This window comes from Amphibalanus amphitrite, unplaced genomic scaffold, assembly GCF_019059575.1.
Source record: "Amphibalanus amphitrite isolate SeventyFive unplaced genomic scaffold, NRLGWU_Aamphi_draft 000515F_arrow, whole genome shotgun sequence".
In the NCBI taxonomy this organism is placed as follows: Eukaryota; Metazoa; Arthropoda; class Thecostraca; order Balanomorpha; family Balanidae; genus Amphibalanus; species Amphibalanus amphitrite.
In genome coordinates, this window is record NW_024882009.1 from 312,873 (window position 1) to 327,683 (window position 14,811).

At 49.9% G+C, this 14,811-nt stretch overlaps 1 protein-coding gene across 2 annotated transcripts; it reads left to right on the plus strand.

Moving 5' to 3' along the window:
* The first annotated feature begins 346 nt into the window (after window positions 1–346).
* LOC122393096 (WW domain-binding protein 11-like) lies at window positions 347–13,830 on the plus strand. 2 transcript variants are annotated; one of them, XM_043388730.1, is made up of 13 exons: window positions 347–608; window positions 3,068–3,196; window positions 3,583–3,708; window positions 4,030–4,127; window positions 4,604–4,714; window positions 5,428–5,570; window positions 6,028–6,212; window positions 6,592–6,764; window positions 7,030–7,276; window positions 7,715–7,834; window positions 9,016–9,157; window positions 9,660–9,748; window positions 12,607–13,830. In XM_043388730.1, exons 2-13 carry the CDS (start codon window positions 3,133–3,135, stop codon window positions 12,702–12,704), a joined length of 1,596 nt encoding a protein of 531 aa, XP_043244665.1. In that variant the 5' UTR covers window positions 347–608; window positions 3,068–3,132; the 3' UTR covers window positions 12,705–13,830. The 2 variants fall into 2 exon arrangements, with proteins under 2 accessions (XP_043244665.1, XP_043244664.1); XM_043388729.1 differs by lacking the exon at window positions 347–608 and adding an exon at window positions 685–922.
* Window positions 13,831–14,811: the final 981 nt, after the last annotated feature.

Consider the following 14,811-nt stretch of genomic DNA (forward strand, 5'->3'; position numbering starts at 1 on the left):
GTATATCGTTGAAATCGGCAGAGTCTGGAGACTTAACTGATAGGCAATACATTCCGATTCCTTTCAATTTTCAAACCCTGATAATCCCTTTAAGGAATTTAAAAGAAATGTTGATATCAGGTTAGATATCAGATAAATTATTATTTTTCTTTCACTTTTCAGCACTAAAATAAATACTTAGCGTCACATTTGTAGCATAGCAAGCATGAGCAAAATTTTGTTCGTCTGTAATTTTTTCAGCGCTGTTGAAAAGCATGTAATGACGCAATAAAGAATAATTTGGACTGATCTTTTGATTTAAGGTATCATTTAATCCCGATTGCCACAAGTAAGTAAAACAAGGTACGTTTTTTAATTTCTTTTTAATCAGAAAAGCCCATTTTACTGATTTATTTTCATTGCTCGCGAAAAAACAATATTTTATCGATGATGTCATTGAAAACTCTTTTCAACATCAACATAGATATGCTCTTCAACGACATTGTTGTTTGCTAGTTCATTTACGTGTGTTATATATATATGCTGTTTATTATTAGGTTGTATTCAGTATAGGTACATTGCGGGGGCCGCCGCCCAAATTATTTGTAATAATCCCTGGATTCAATGCGGTGAGTACCATCAATAAGTGTTTCATTTATATGCACTGTATAAAAGCATTGACATTGGATAAATTGTGATGGATTTATACGTCGGATAAACTGAAGCATGAACTGAAGTGTGCTGCTCTTGCGGCTCGCCCTTCCATTGTTATTCGCTGTTTGAAATGATGCATGTTGCGAGACAGAAGATTGAGATTAAAATTCTTAATTTTGAATGAAATAGCATGTGAGATGAGCATGGGGCGCTATCGGTTACGCTAGCGAAGGCGTTATCGATAGCTTCAGCGGTGTGAACCAGAACAGCTAAGGTTGGTACCTATATTGTAAGTATATTGACATAAATATGGAAGCGCTGCTGAATTAAATGATTTCATTGGATTGTGAAAAAGTCTAGAACATGTCAAGTGGGACATAGTGGGACTCTGCCCGTCCCAGCGTGAGCGGGATGAAGTGGGACTCAGCCAACTACAGCGGGACATAGTGGGACTCGGCCAAATACCGTTTATTACCACGGGACAAAGTGGGACTCAGCCGACTATAGCAGGACATAGTGGCACTCAGCCGACTACAGTGGGACATGTGGGACTCTGCCGGTCCCAGCGGAATACAATGGGACTCTGCCGGTTCCATCAGGACACAGTGGGACTCAGCTGATTACAGTGGGACGAAGTGAGACTCAGTCGACTTCAGTGGGACATAGTGGGACTCAGCTGACTACAGTGGGACTCTGTCCCGCTGCAGTCAATTGAGTCACTTTGTCCTGCTGTAGTTGGCTGAGTCCTTGTAACGCCGACATGCCAGACAGTTGGGCCGATGTAAACGGGGCACCGTCAGAGCCAGGGTTTGGGTCGATATGGCTCTATTTCAGTTACCCAGCCTTTGGCGTAACGCTCCCAACACCCGAGTTGGTACGGCTTCGAACCACCAAGTCTGGCTCAAGTCCGGCTCCGTTGCCATGGCTCAAGTCCAGCTCCCTACGGCCAGGTCCGGCTGCCTTGTAGCTGCCTTAGCTTACTGTGGCTGAAGTACGGATGAGGTATGGCTCAGCTGATGCGGCATAAGTCCGACTGTGGTGCGGGCGAGCTCCGGAATCGTGTGTCAGCTCCCGTAGGGCTCCAGACCTTGCCTGAACTTTAGCCGGAGCCAATGCTGGAGCTAGGCAGAGTAAAACCAGCTATGGCCCAGACCAAGTTTGCTGGATGGGCTATGCCCACTTAAGTATGAGGAAGGTTATCAGAGGTCTAGCCCTCATGAACACCCAAGGGCCCAAGGCCTTGTGAGATCCTGTGTAAATTGGTCATGTTTTGCAGTCTGGTGGCTGGTTGCAAGTTGGGATGGGCTCCAGTAAAAGGTGACCTATGACACAGCACAGTGCTAGGTCCTGCACTTTGCAGTGTATGCGAATGATTAGCTGGCCCGGTACCCAAACACAGTGAAGATGTTTGCACTTCAATGGATTGAAATGCAAGTTGATGTACCAAGGTTTCCACAACCCAGACTACACAGTGCAAATATGACCTGAACAGGATTGCTGTCGTCCGTCGTCTGCAATGAGGAACGAGACCTAGGTATATGATTGATAGCCAGCTAAGACAGCTCTAGAAACAGCCACCATTATCGCCAAGAATCCCTAGGTACTCACATTTCACAGCGATCAGTTCGTCATTCGCAAACCTCGATAAGTTCACCCTCCTACTTCTTTTCAAGGACTAATAAGACCCTACCCCGAGTGTGGGAATGCCTTTCTGGGGTCCATTCTCCAGAGAAGACCATGTAGAAGAGCTTGGAGCGAGTACAGCCGACGCGAGACCCGTCTGATCATGGACCTCAGATACTTGCAGTAGGTACTCTAAAAGGCTTCACCGCCTCAGCCTCCCATTGCTGCACTACCGCCGCTGTCGTGGAGATGTGGTGACCGTGTACCAGCTCCTCCACGGACTTCTGGATGTGCCGCTTGAGTCACTGCTGACGAGACACGAATCACAGACCTCAAGAATGGGCGCAAAATGACCCCAGCAGTCGGCGCGCCCCAAAGCTCCAATAAACAAACAACAACAAACAGACCTCAAGAGGTCACCAATGGAAGCCGAGGAAGTCGAATGCCGAGTATATCTGCGCCACAACGCTATAGCAAAGTATTTGCTTTGATACGCAAGTCGTTACAAGTCAACAACTGCGCCACTCTTCCCCTGCGATTCAAGTCACTCGTCAGGCTCCATCTGGTTCTCTAACTGCGCGTGTTTAAGTGAAACCCGTTCTGGTTTTGCTCCCACGGAGGCAGAATATGGACGTATATGACAAAATGCAAGACGAGAAGTGAAGACGACGATAGGAATTTTGAGATAAAATATGGGTGAAAAACAAACAACAAACTGATTTGAGACAAAGAAATAAAGAAATACACTTATGTTTTCATTTTTGGTTTGCTTCTCATGCGGTGTATATGACGTACACATTTTTTATTGCAGGATTGAACTAAGTCTGCTGCGTTGATTGGTTTTGTACCTCTGCGAGTCTCCAGCAGCCGGCAGCCATGGGGCGTCGTTCCATCAACTCCACCAAGAGTGGAAAGTACATGAACCCCACCGACCAGGCCCGTAAGTCACTCCCGACAGTTGCCAGTTACAGACTACTGGTGTGGTGCTGTTGTCTGTGTGATCAGTGATATAACTATGCACTTATGCTGACTGCTGAGTTAGTAGTATACTTTATAGTGATCTTTTTTTTTTTTGCTGTAGTGAGGTATTTTGTGGGTGATCATGGTAATCCTTCGATTATGTGAGATTTCTTGTTATTGAGTATGGGAGCTTGTTCCGTGATTATCGAACCTCTTGACAAGTCTTGCAGAATTATTTTGTTTTAATTCCCAGTTTTTGTTCTGCAATGCCTCCGTACGTGGTTTCGATGCAATACAAGTACAACTAAGCAACTAGGTAACAAATACCACTCGATGACAACACGATCTCTTTCCTCGTCTTTTCAGGCAAAGAGGCGCGTCGGAAGGAGTTGAAGAAGAACAAAAAGCAGCGCATGGCAGTGCGCCATGCCGTGCTCAAGAACAAAGACCCGCGAGAGCTTCTGCAGGAGTTGGAGAAAATCGACAAAATGGGTACGGTCTATTTCGGGGCTGCTGGGATGTGTGGTCAGGGAACAGGAGACGGACGGGAGCTGATGATATCGCATTATTAACTCCTGGCGGTAATCAATAGGATTTACGTTTTATACATAAACCAGTCGTATCTTGTATTACTGTCTTCACTCATGCTTTTTATTCCTTTATTCTTCTGATATTTAATGATGTTTTGGCTTGTATGGCTAAACTGTGATTTTCGGTATCAGTGCTTCAAGTTTTTAGCGTTATTTTCACCGCAATTTATCCCCGCAAAAGTGTCTAGTGCTCACGCTCATTGCAGTTTATCGTCTGTTTCAGAGTTCAGCGTGGATACCTCGGCCCCGCTCAGTGAGAAAGTGCTCAAGGAAAAACGGAAGAAACTCAAAGAAACACTCGAGAGGGTCCTCAAACTCTACGTGAGTTATGGCGGCGGCCAGCGTAGATGCTTAGTTCAAACCATACGGGTAGGACAGCAGTTCGAAGTTAGCATTTTGTTGAGTGCTTATAATAAAATCAGTCACATTTACTTGTATCGTCCAGTGTCAAAGGAGCACCCATCACTGGCTCGATATTCGCAGCTCCTGTGTCTAATTATGATTGTGTTTGTCTTTACTGTGACTCTTTGTTGTTTCCCCACAGGAAAAGGAAGACCCCGAGACCGATATCCGTGGCGCTCCTGTGTCTATGTTTGTGTCTGTATGACTGTAGTGTTTATGTAACTGTGTGTCTGACTGTGTCTAAGTGTAACTGTGACTGTGTTCTGCGCCCACAGGAGAAGGAAGACCCCGAGTACTGGGCCGAATATATCCGCAGCTCCTGTCTGTGACTGTGACTGAGCGTGAATGGGTGTATGTGACTGTGTCGAGCTGTGACTGTATTTTTTGTCTCACAGGAGAAGGAAGACCCCGAGTACTGGGCCGATATCCGCCGCTCCGAGTCCGAGTATGAGAAGAAGAGAGGCTCCCTCATCACGTACTACGAGTCTGTGAAACACGCCCAGCAGGTAAGGACCTGCCGTCGCGTCGGGAGGGGAGGTTTTCTTCACTGTGTTTGTAAAAACGTGGCTTCATTGTTTAATGTGGTTTTGATTTTAGGCTGTGGTAGCTGGCATTTGACGTTTAAGGTCTAGTGTTTCTGCTACAACCGTCATCAGCTGTTGCTCGCATGCAGTAATTTGGGAATTACGAAGGTCAATTGATGCTGAATTTACGATTGAATGATAGCCAATGGATCCTGTCCACCCTGCGCTCACTGACGCGTCCCCTCACCATCCCTTTACTAAGGCGTCCCTTCCTCCCTCCGAACGCATCCCTCTGTCCCTTTCTGTCGTGAGGGGGACACCGACACCGAGGGGACACCATCCCATCGGTGTCCCCTCCCTCCTCCCTTACTGACGCGATCTCACCTCGTCGCCGGTGCGCCCTGTTGCATTAAATCAGTGTAGTAGTTAGTGGCCTTATGCCCAGTCTGGCCGACAGTGCTGCCGCCTGACGGGTGACCTTGGATGACCGGTCACTGGGAAGGAGCGGCCGAGGTCAGGGACGAGGGCCAGTCTTGTTGCGGGCCTCGCGGTGGACGCTCGGCTGCGGTGCTGTTGTGCGCGATACTTTTATTTTAACTGTCTTGACTGGTTGTGTTACCGCCAATACACGGCGAGACAGTACAATCATCATCATCCCATTACTGACGCACTGACCTTTTCTCTCGTCCCCTTAGGTCCAGGTGGAGGAGATCCCTCTCCCACAGAACCTCCTACCCGAGACGGCGCCGGCCCACATACCACTGCCGCCCGGTCTGGAACTGCCGCCGCCGCCCGCTGCAGGGATATTAAAGAGGCATCCACCCGGCACAGAACCAGGGTCAGTCAACGAGCGGAGAGGGCTGCGAAAGGCAGCTGCGCTCTGCCATTTTTTGTTAACGTCATTTACGCATAAGATCGGACATATTTGCCTGCTTTTATGTTGCTCTAGAGTCTAGGACATGTCTGGTTGCTCAGACAAATTTGACGTTTGTTAGATGGATACGTTTAGCTGAGAAGAAGTGTGTTAATGTCAGATGCGACTAGCGCACTTACGAATCCAGTTTCTATGAAGGGAGAAGGTTCTTCAATGCAAGCGCCCTTCCCCATTGATGTTACTTAATACTTCTGTTTAGGCTGTTTGCGTTCCCGCATGTTGATATGTGTAGATTTCTTCCCGATACAAAGGATACCGGCTTGCTTCCGACACAGCTAGACATGATAAATCTCTTCGGTAGGTATGCTTTGCTTTCGCACCCTCCCTCTCCCTGCTGACACAGCCCCCATCCATCCCCCAGGGAAGGCGCGGAGCCCCGCCGGGGACCGCCCGGTGTTCCACCGGGACCACCGCCCCCTCTGGAGCTACCCGAGGATGAGGTCGAACCCGAGCCGGCCAGCCTCCATCCGCCGGGAACGGAGCCCACAGAGGAGACGGCCAGGGAGGAGAGGGAGGAGTCGGATGAAGAGATGGATCATGATGGCGGTAAGCGTCCTGGGTTGTTAGAGAGAGTAGGTACTTGGAAAAGCTCAATTGTACCGTAACTCTTTCGATGGTCGTTTAGCATCAAGTTCGGTGCCTGCATTGTCCTTTGCGGTGAAAAACTAAGTCCTCACTCGGCGTAGTTAGTATAATGTGCCATAATGGTGCACTGGACGTGACGTACTCCATCGGTCTGTAATCTACGTTATTATCAGTTGTCTCATCGTTTCTCGGTAAAATTTCTAACGCGTTTTAGCCGCCTTAGCTGTTGTGCCCGAAGTTAAGCCTGTCGGAGCTTCTATCTCGTAGTATCTTTCAGCCCCTCCTACTCGCACAAAATCCATCTTTAGAGATCTCTCACCCTCCCCCTACCCACCCACAGAGGGTGGCGCCGGCCCGTCTCGCTCGCGCCGTATCCGGTTCGAGGGTGACGAGGAAGAGCCTCCGTCTGAGAGGGCAGACGACCGCTCAAAGTCCTCCGGCGGCGTGTTCAACAGCATGCAGCTCAAGATGCTGCAGATGAGCGGACAGGACATCGACAGCTTCATGAAGGAGGTAGGGTTATCTGTGGCTGATAACACTCATTCCACCGCGGCTGGACGGTGTGTGTGTCTGTTCTATTTTTTCTTGACCCGTGACACTTAAGTCGATTTTTTCGCTGGTTCTGAACCAAACAGGTCCTGTTCTCCGCCGCTGTCAAAGCCTGTGTTAGTGTCTGACGAGTGTCTCCGACACTTTAAGTACGTGTAAAACTACTCCAGTGTTTTGTCAGTAGTGTGTGCCCGTATATGACCTTTTCGCGTCCTCTCCGATGCTCCAGTCTGAACAGCTCATGAAGCAGCGAGAGGACCGACTGGGCATCAGCAGCAGCGGAGCCGGAGCCGGAGCCGGAGCCGGAGCCGGAGCCGGTCCCTCTGACCTCCAGGAGCGTCTCCGTGCGGTGGGAGCCCAGTCCTCTGCCGCTGCTGCCGCGGCGGCGGCTGCTGCGGCCGGGGGTCCGCCTCAACTGCGACCTCTGGTGGGCGGAGAACACCGACCGCCGGCAGCCCAGCACACCATGCCACCAGGTTAGTGAAGCGGGGGACATAAGCGTTTGCTGGGTGATTAAGTGTCTTTGAAGTGCAATCTGATGCAAGAATTATCTTCGGCAGTGCGCCTGTGTCTTTATGAATAACATTGGCTCGATCGCCCGTTTATCAGGTCCAGGTGTGTTTCTACATGTGAGTACTTATCTCTGTCTGTGTGAGTTTGTGAGACTGGCGACTTTCTCTAACGCCCTGCTGCATAATTATTGTGTTGCATGTGTCTTAATTTCGTGTCTGGTGCTTCGCAGTGGCCCTTGTGATTGTTTCTGAATCAGAGATAATCACAAGGGCCTGGGATGCCCTATGTGTGACTTTGTGTTCTGAGTATGCCTCTAACCACCAGCGTTAGGCCGTCAGCTGTCTGTGTGACCTGTATCTATTTCTAACACCCACTGAGATCTGTCTGTACCCCGTTCCCAGGTCCGCCGCCCGGCGTGCCCCCGATGCTGCTCCGACCTCCCCCGCCGGGCCTGCGTCTGCCGCCGGGACCCCCGCCCGGCCTGCCGCCCAGGATGCGGCTGCCGCCTGGACCGCCGCCAGGTGAGAAAGGAAGGGAAGGGGGGGAGGGAATGAGAGGGCGAGTGAAGAGGGATGGATGGACTACCACAAGGTCAGATATATCTACTGACTGACGGACAGGCGGACGAAAAATGAGGAATGGACGGATTTACGGTAATTAATAGAGGCACGGACGGACTAGCGGTGCGACTCAGATAAACGGATGATGGTGGACGAGTTAGATGGCAGTAGCCATCTGGGACGAAAGGGCGGACAGGCCGTCCCAAGTCCCAACTCAACGAGGCTCAGCGAGTGGTGGTAGGTAAAATAAGATAATCAGTGGTAGGAGGTGAAAGTTGCGTTAAAATCAGTAACGATTATGGTCAACTTGATTCATGATTTTCCAACCACCAGTAACGCAGTCTCTGTGGTTCGAATGACGCAGCCTCTGCCATATGTCTAACACTCTGTCTCCCCCACAGGCGTGCCACCGCGGATGATGCGTCCTCCAGTACTCCCTGTGACTGCTGTGACTGGCCAATGACTCTGTCTCTGTACTAAGTCTGTATCATATGTCTAACACTCTGCCCTCCCCCCCCCCCCCCATAGGTGTACCTCCGCGGATGATGGCGCATCCTCCAATACCTCCTGTGACCGCGCTGTGACCCGCCAATGACTCTGTCTCTGTAGTATAACACTCCCTTCCTCTTACAGGCGTACCGGCCGCGGATGATGCATCCTCCAGTTATACCTCCTGTGACTGCTGTGACTCGCCAGTCTCTGTCTCTGTAGTATAACACTCCCTTCCTCTTACAGGCGTACCGGCCGCGAATGATGCATCCTCCAGTTATACCTCCTGTGACTGCTGTGACTCGCCAGTCTCTGTAGTATAACCCTCCCCCGTCTCCCCACAGGCGTACCTCCGCGGATGATGCGTCCACCAGTACCCCCGGTGACCGCGCTGTGACCCGCCAATGACTCTGTCTCTGTAGTATAACACTCCCTTCCTCTTACAGGCGTACCGGCCGCGGATGATGCATCCTCCAATACCCCCTGTGACCTCACTGCTGTGACTCGCCAATGACTCTGTCTCTGTAGTATAACCCTCCCCTTCCCCCCACAGGCGTGCCACCGCGGATGATCCGCCCTCCAGTACCTCCAGTGACTGCTGTGACTCGCTAATGACTGTCTCCGTAGTATAACCATTTCCCGTCTCCCCACAGGCGTACCTCCGCGGATGATGCGTCCACCAGTACCCCCGGTGACCGCGGCTCCGCCCCCCTCCAACCCAAACGTGCTCTCCGCCGGGCCCCAGCTGAGAGACAACAAACAGTCGGCTACCATCGAGGCTAAGCCGCAGATCAGGTGAGGTGGCGGGAATGGCACGGGAAGAGGAGAGGGAGGAGGAAAGCAGAGGGCTGGGACAGAGCAAAGGGCTGACATTTCACGATTTCTTCTGCCTGTGGAGGTCAAGATGAGGGGAGGAAAGGAAAGGAGAGGAGAGGAGAGGAGAGGAGAGGAGAGGAGAGAAGGCTCATATATGCATAACCGGATGTAAAATGTGTGCTAGATCGTCATTGCTGCTCATATTGGGGTCAAGCGACATGGTTTGCAGTTAAATCGTTGAAACCACAAAAAAATGTTGCGATGTGCTTTTCCGTTTCACCGTAATTTCATACCATATGATAGGAGCGCTGTTGGTTAGAGTGCTGATTCATTTTTTTATTTTGTGCTGATCATGTTCTGATGTAGGTCATTGGCCTAAATGTGCGTACCCGCGTCGTGCCGTGTTGTTTCTTTAGCCCTCCCGCAGTGTTTGTCCGGAAGCCCGTTATGTTTGCTGACGGATGTTTGTTCGGCTGGACAGGAACCTGGGCGCCGACGTCACCCGGTTTGTGCCGTCCGCTCTGCGGATCAAACGAGACGACAAACACAGAAAGGACAAGAAACACACAGGTAAGGAGCGGCGGGGATACATGATCTTTTTGGTGTACGAGTCGGCATTTAGCTTTTCCGTTCAAGGATCCTCCATCCAGGAGTTGAAGGACGGTCACAAACTACTGCAGGAGGCTGTAAATTAACGCACAACCCGTTAGGCCTGGAGTCTATGCTGCCTATAAAAATGTTCACTTCAGTTTGACTCCTAGTTCCTACCCTATTAGTAATACGCCTACATGTGGATGCTTCAGACATCTATTTTAGTTGATGATTATGAATTTTAAGTAATAAGCTTTCACATTTTTATTTCTGTGCCGATGGAATAATAGTGGTGAACGATGTCATTTTCATTACATTTTATTGTTGGGTATAGTTTTCATACGAAACTGTGCGACGGATGACGGGGCTCGAACTGAAAGGTCACTGGCCTCCCATGTTGGCCCCGAAAGGTCAGATCCGTGTGATGTGGAAGAGTGTCGGTCGAGGACGGGGAAGGGAGGGGGAGGGGAGGGAGAGTGCGGGCCCCGCTACCCACACCCGAACAGTGACGTGTCCTACGCGCCGTCCTACGCGGCGTCAGTCAGGCGTCAGCTGACGTGCGGGCTGGGGTGACGTGTTAGCTGACGTAGCGGTGACGGTAAAATGTTAGTGTGCGCAAGATTCCTTTACTACTCAGGTTGCTTCACTAGGGAAATAAAGGCGCCGTGGTGACGTCATCAGAGGAAATCCTTCACGTTCAAATGAATGGGTCATTTGCATTGCTGATTTTGGCTCGATATAGTCCTATTCTTTTAGTTTCAACCCCATTTATCGTAATGAGGCGAACTCATCGTTACATTGATACCTACAACTTTTGATGACACATAATCCTTGTTTTTTTTTCTCCAGCTCGCTCGAAAGATGATTAAATTTGCATGCATGCCTATGGGTGAAGGGAGATTCTACCGCCGTGGTGACGTCACGGTAAAGAGATTCTGGAGCTCGTGAACGGGGGCCGTGCGTGGTCGCCCCAAATGTTAATAGAATATCGTCCGCATGGGCGGAAGATCTTACTTGGAGCGTGAGCAAATGTGCTTGAAAACATAGCATTTTCACGCTTGTATGCTCGCTTTTAAAAAGTACCAATGCGCTTGCGTTTTTTCTCCCATATATGGTGGTATGTAAAACTGTAGATAAAAGTAAAGAATGCTAGAGTAATAATACACTTGATTTATACGATTGAAGTAAAATTTGTAGGATATGTATAACAATGCTCCCCCACCCACCCTCCACCACGTGTCATTTCGAGGACTGCTGTGCCACCGCCAATATCGACCGACATCCGTGTCAGCATTTCCCCATGTGTCAAGAGCTGTGTGGTGAAATGACACGTCGACACAGCCGGGGCCTCACCACGAGCGGTGCGGTGCGGGGGCCATATGGGGTATAGGTACGCCGTACCGGCAGTGGTTCGCTAAGCCTGTCAGTTTATGGCACGTGGGTGGCTCTGCAGGAACCCCCTGTCGGTATTATGAGATTCGGCCTCGATCAACTAACATAAAATTTATGGCGTGCCAAATGTGGTCAATCCATACATTTTTATGGTTTTTATCCTTCGCCTCCATGTTTCGTTGAACTGAGTACGCCTACCGTTTGTACTGCATTTTCGAAATAAATTAGCATGTTTCAATGTCACTTCAATACCTGATTCGACCTCTTTTGGGCATTTACTTCATCATGCCAAACTCTCCCTTTTTTAAAAAATCATGAGCCAGTGACACAGGATCCAAGTCAGAATGCTTCCCCATCCAGAGGATTTGTTTTTCATTTACAAACGAGGGGATATGACATTCCCCCTTGACACAGTATCAGTACCATAGTATCGTAGTATCGTCATCACAGTCTACGCCTTACGGTCTGCTGAAACTCTGATAACTAGGCTGTAAATGTGCCTTATCACATGTTCTGGCACTGTGACCGATAAGGACACTTCCTGCCAGCCAAAGCTTGGGCGAGTGCGCGGACACCCAGCAGCTAAACATGCCGGTATATGGGCCCAATCTGATAAAGTGTCGTACTTTGCTATTCAAGGTATTTTGTAACACACGTATCATGATTCTGGTGTTGGCCATTACGTATCCGGGTTAGCGAAATAATTAATGAAAACGTCAAAATACGATGGGCTGAAATGCGAGGAACTATTTTGCATTTACCACCGTTTACTGTACATAGTTTAACTTCAGCCAGCATTGCCTACTTTTATTCGCGGCACTTTGCTGGATTGGGTCTTGGCGTGGCGTTGGGTTGGTGGGGAGGGGGCGGGGTTACACACTGTTCCGAGGGGCGGAAGGCGTGGGAATGTATGCCGCCATGCAGCTGCCACAGAGGCTCTATGATAAGTGAGCTTATCTGTCGAACGCATTGGTCGTTCTTGCTCCAAGTTGGGCTGTGTGCTAGTGCATTGTCATTCTGGTCAGACGTGACGTTGTATTTGTGTAACACAGGATCCGACGTTGTGTTCAGTAACGTGGACGTAAAAGTTTATGAGACGTGTAAAATGTCTGGAAGTCGTTTCTCCTTTATTCTGACGAAACATGACCGCTTGGCTACACCGGAGTTGATTTGTCCCAGTCATGGCTACGTCCCTAACGAGCCATGAGTTGACATTCGGGGTCCCCAGGTCTGTCCATTTGTCTCTTCGAAACTGACCTGACGGCACCTGAGATACTTCTCCATTTTTACTCAATTCCCAAGCGATATTCAACTTGCTCCACACCTTCTCAGGCTAGCCACGCTTTTTCAACGCCCTCAAAATCACCCTACTCAGATGCCCCTCCCATTATGACCAAAGTCTCTAACTACACCTGAGCTAACCTGTCATTCTTTTTCTCCCTCAGAAACGAGTGGCGAGGCGAGCGGCTCTCAGCCTCAGCAGAAGCCCACCAAGGACGACGCGTACGCGCTCTTCATGTCCGAGATGCAGGGACTCCTGTAGGCGGCAGGCTCTACCGCTTGGTGAGATGATGCAGACTCCTGCAGGCGACAGGATCTACCGTTTGGTGATGCAGACTCCTGCAGGCGACAGGATCTACCGTTTGGTGATGCAGGAACTCCTGTAAGGCGGCAGGTTCTACAGCTTGGTGCTGACTCCTCTAGGCGGCAGGCTCTACTGCTTGGTCTTCGCTGTCTTGGTCTCCATCTTCGACATCAGCTGTGTCTGCTCTACCGTCTCGGATATCGGTCTGCGATGCCAACCGTGTTTCCGAGGTCGGTGCTTAAGTGTGTAAAGCACAGTGGCTACTGGCGCGAGAGCTATAGACTACGTTTCTGAAATGTATGTTGAGTTCAACGTGTTAGTTAGTTGGCATTTGCGAATGTCGCAACACAAGGTGACGAGCGTTCGTGCGCCTGTGGAAAAACATTACCATTACGCCAGATGTGTGATTTGAGTGTGAGTGCGAAAAGACGTTTGAAGATGCTGGCAGCCTTTGTATTAAACTGGCGCCCTAGAATGTGACCCTTACATACGTGAACATTCTTAACATCAACGTAATTCACATGTCAATGGTCATAACTTTGTCTCTGTAAATGAGCACATCTAGGATGAGTTATAGCTGAACGCTGGCAGTATCAGACTATAGGCTACTGAACACTTTAACCGATACTCCAGAGTTCAGAATGTCCCGACTCAAGTAACGAGTTCCCACGAAGACAGCCATTCCGCCGCCTCTATGATACGCGAGCGTGGACCTGTTCCAACTATCGGACTCATGTCGAACGTAGGCAACGTCTTGCAGCTCGGAGTCGCTTCAACAAGTTTCAGCGAAGGCAACGTAGGTTCTCAAAGCCACAGAGAGAGCGACTACAAACCTGATATAGAGCGGGCAGCCGGGCAGTGACCTGACACGGTATGGGCCACGTGCTAGGTCAGGAACGGACCCCGGAAAGGCGCGACCACTGGTCGTGGCCTTGCTCTAGACTTATCGGGCCGCTAGAACGGGACCGTGAACCTGTTGTTCCACGGCCCTTTTTCAGTGTGCTAACGGGGGCATCCACCGTTGTAATTTAGTGTCTTGTCCGATCACCATGCGTTTGCTTTGAAATATACCAGTATTTGGTTCGCTGAGTGGGTATTACAATCATGATAGTGGTTGACCGACTTTCGTTTGAGAACACCGTTTACAGACCGTGGAAACATTGCCAGATTAGCCCCCTGATTGCGCTACGTCGCTTCTCTTATGTAACCTACGGAGTGCGAAATGCTTGAAGCAAATAGCGATGTGGATGGTACCTGGGTATGTCACGTATGTGTATGTATTGAAATACCGTGTCAGGAACTAGAGCCTTTGAGTTTCAAACGTTACTCGCGCTCTAAAAATCCAGCTGCAAAAACACCTGAGCATTGCGATGTCCCCTACGATACCCACCGGTTGTGGACTGATAGGAGCGATCGAGCTCGATAGAAACAGGCTGTAAGATGGCCATCGCACCCACAGCTGGTTGTGGAGAGCATTTGGCGAGCATTTCCTGGTGATCGAAGGTGGGGGAAGGGGGGGGGGCGTGGGGAGGGGGACTTGATTGGCGGAGTGGAGGGAAGGGGCTGTCAAGTGCCAGATGTGAAGTAGGCGTTTGGGCACGAATCGTCGACTCCATCGGCGCAGGCGTGCCCTATGCCCTCTCGTAGCTCGCGTCTCCTGTGGGATTTTATGGAGTATTTTAGTGGGAAATATTTTATAATGAAGGCGTAACTAGGCATGGGCACATTGGGCAGATATAGGGGACTACGCGTTCGTATGGGCAGCGGGACGCCAAAAAAGAAGACGCCCCTTTCGCTCTCATGCAATTTGCATGGGCGGAAGTCGGTCACGGGCTGGGCTGGGCCATCCGTTACCCATGAGCGGAGTGACCCCATGTGGAGGGTGGTTCTTACCATTACACGGACCATCAGTCTGAAATTTCCATGGACGGCATGCAAATAACCGTTTAACCCCTGAACTCAGAGGCATTATGTAATGGTCCTTCGATTTCAATGCACTGTTTGTCAATGTAATTTATTTCAATGTAATTTGCTGAGTTTGAATTTTATTTTCTTTTCAATGTCA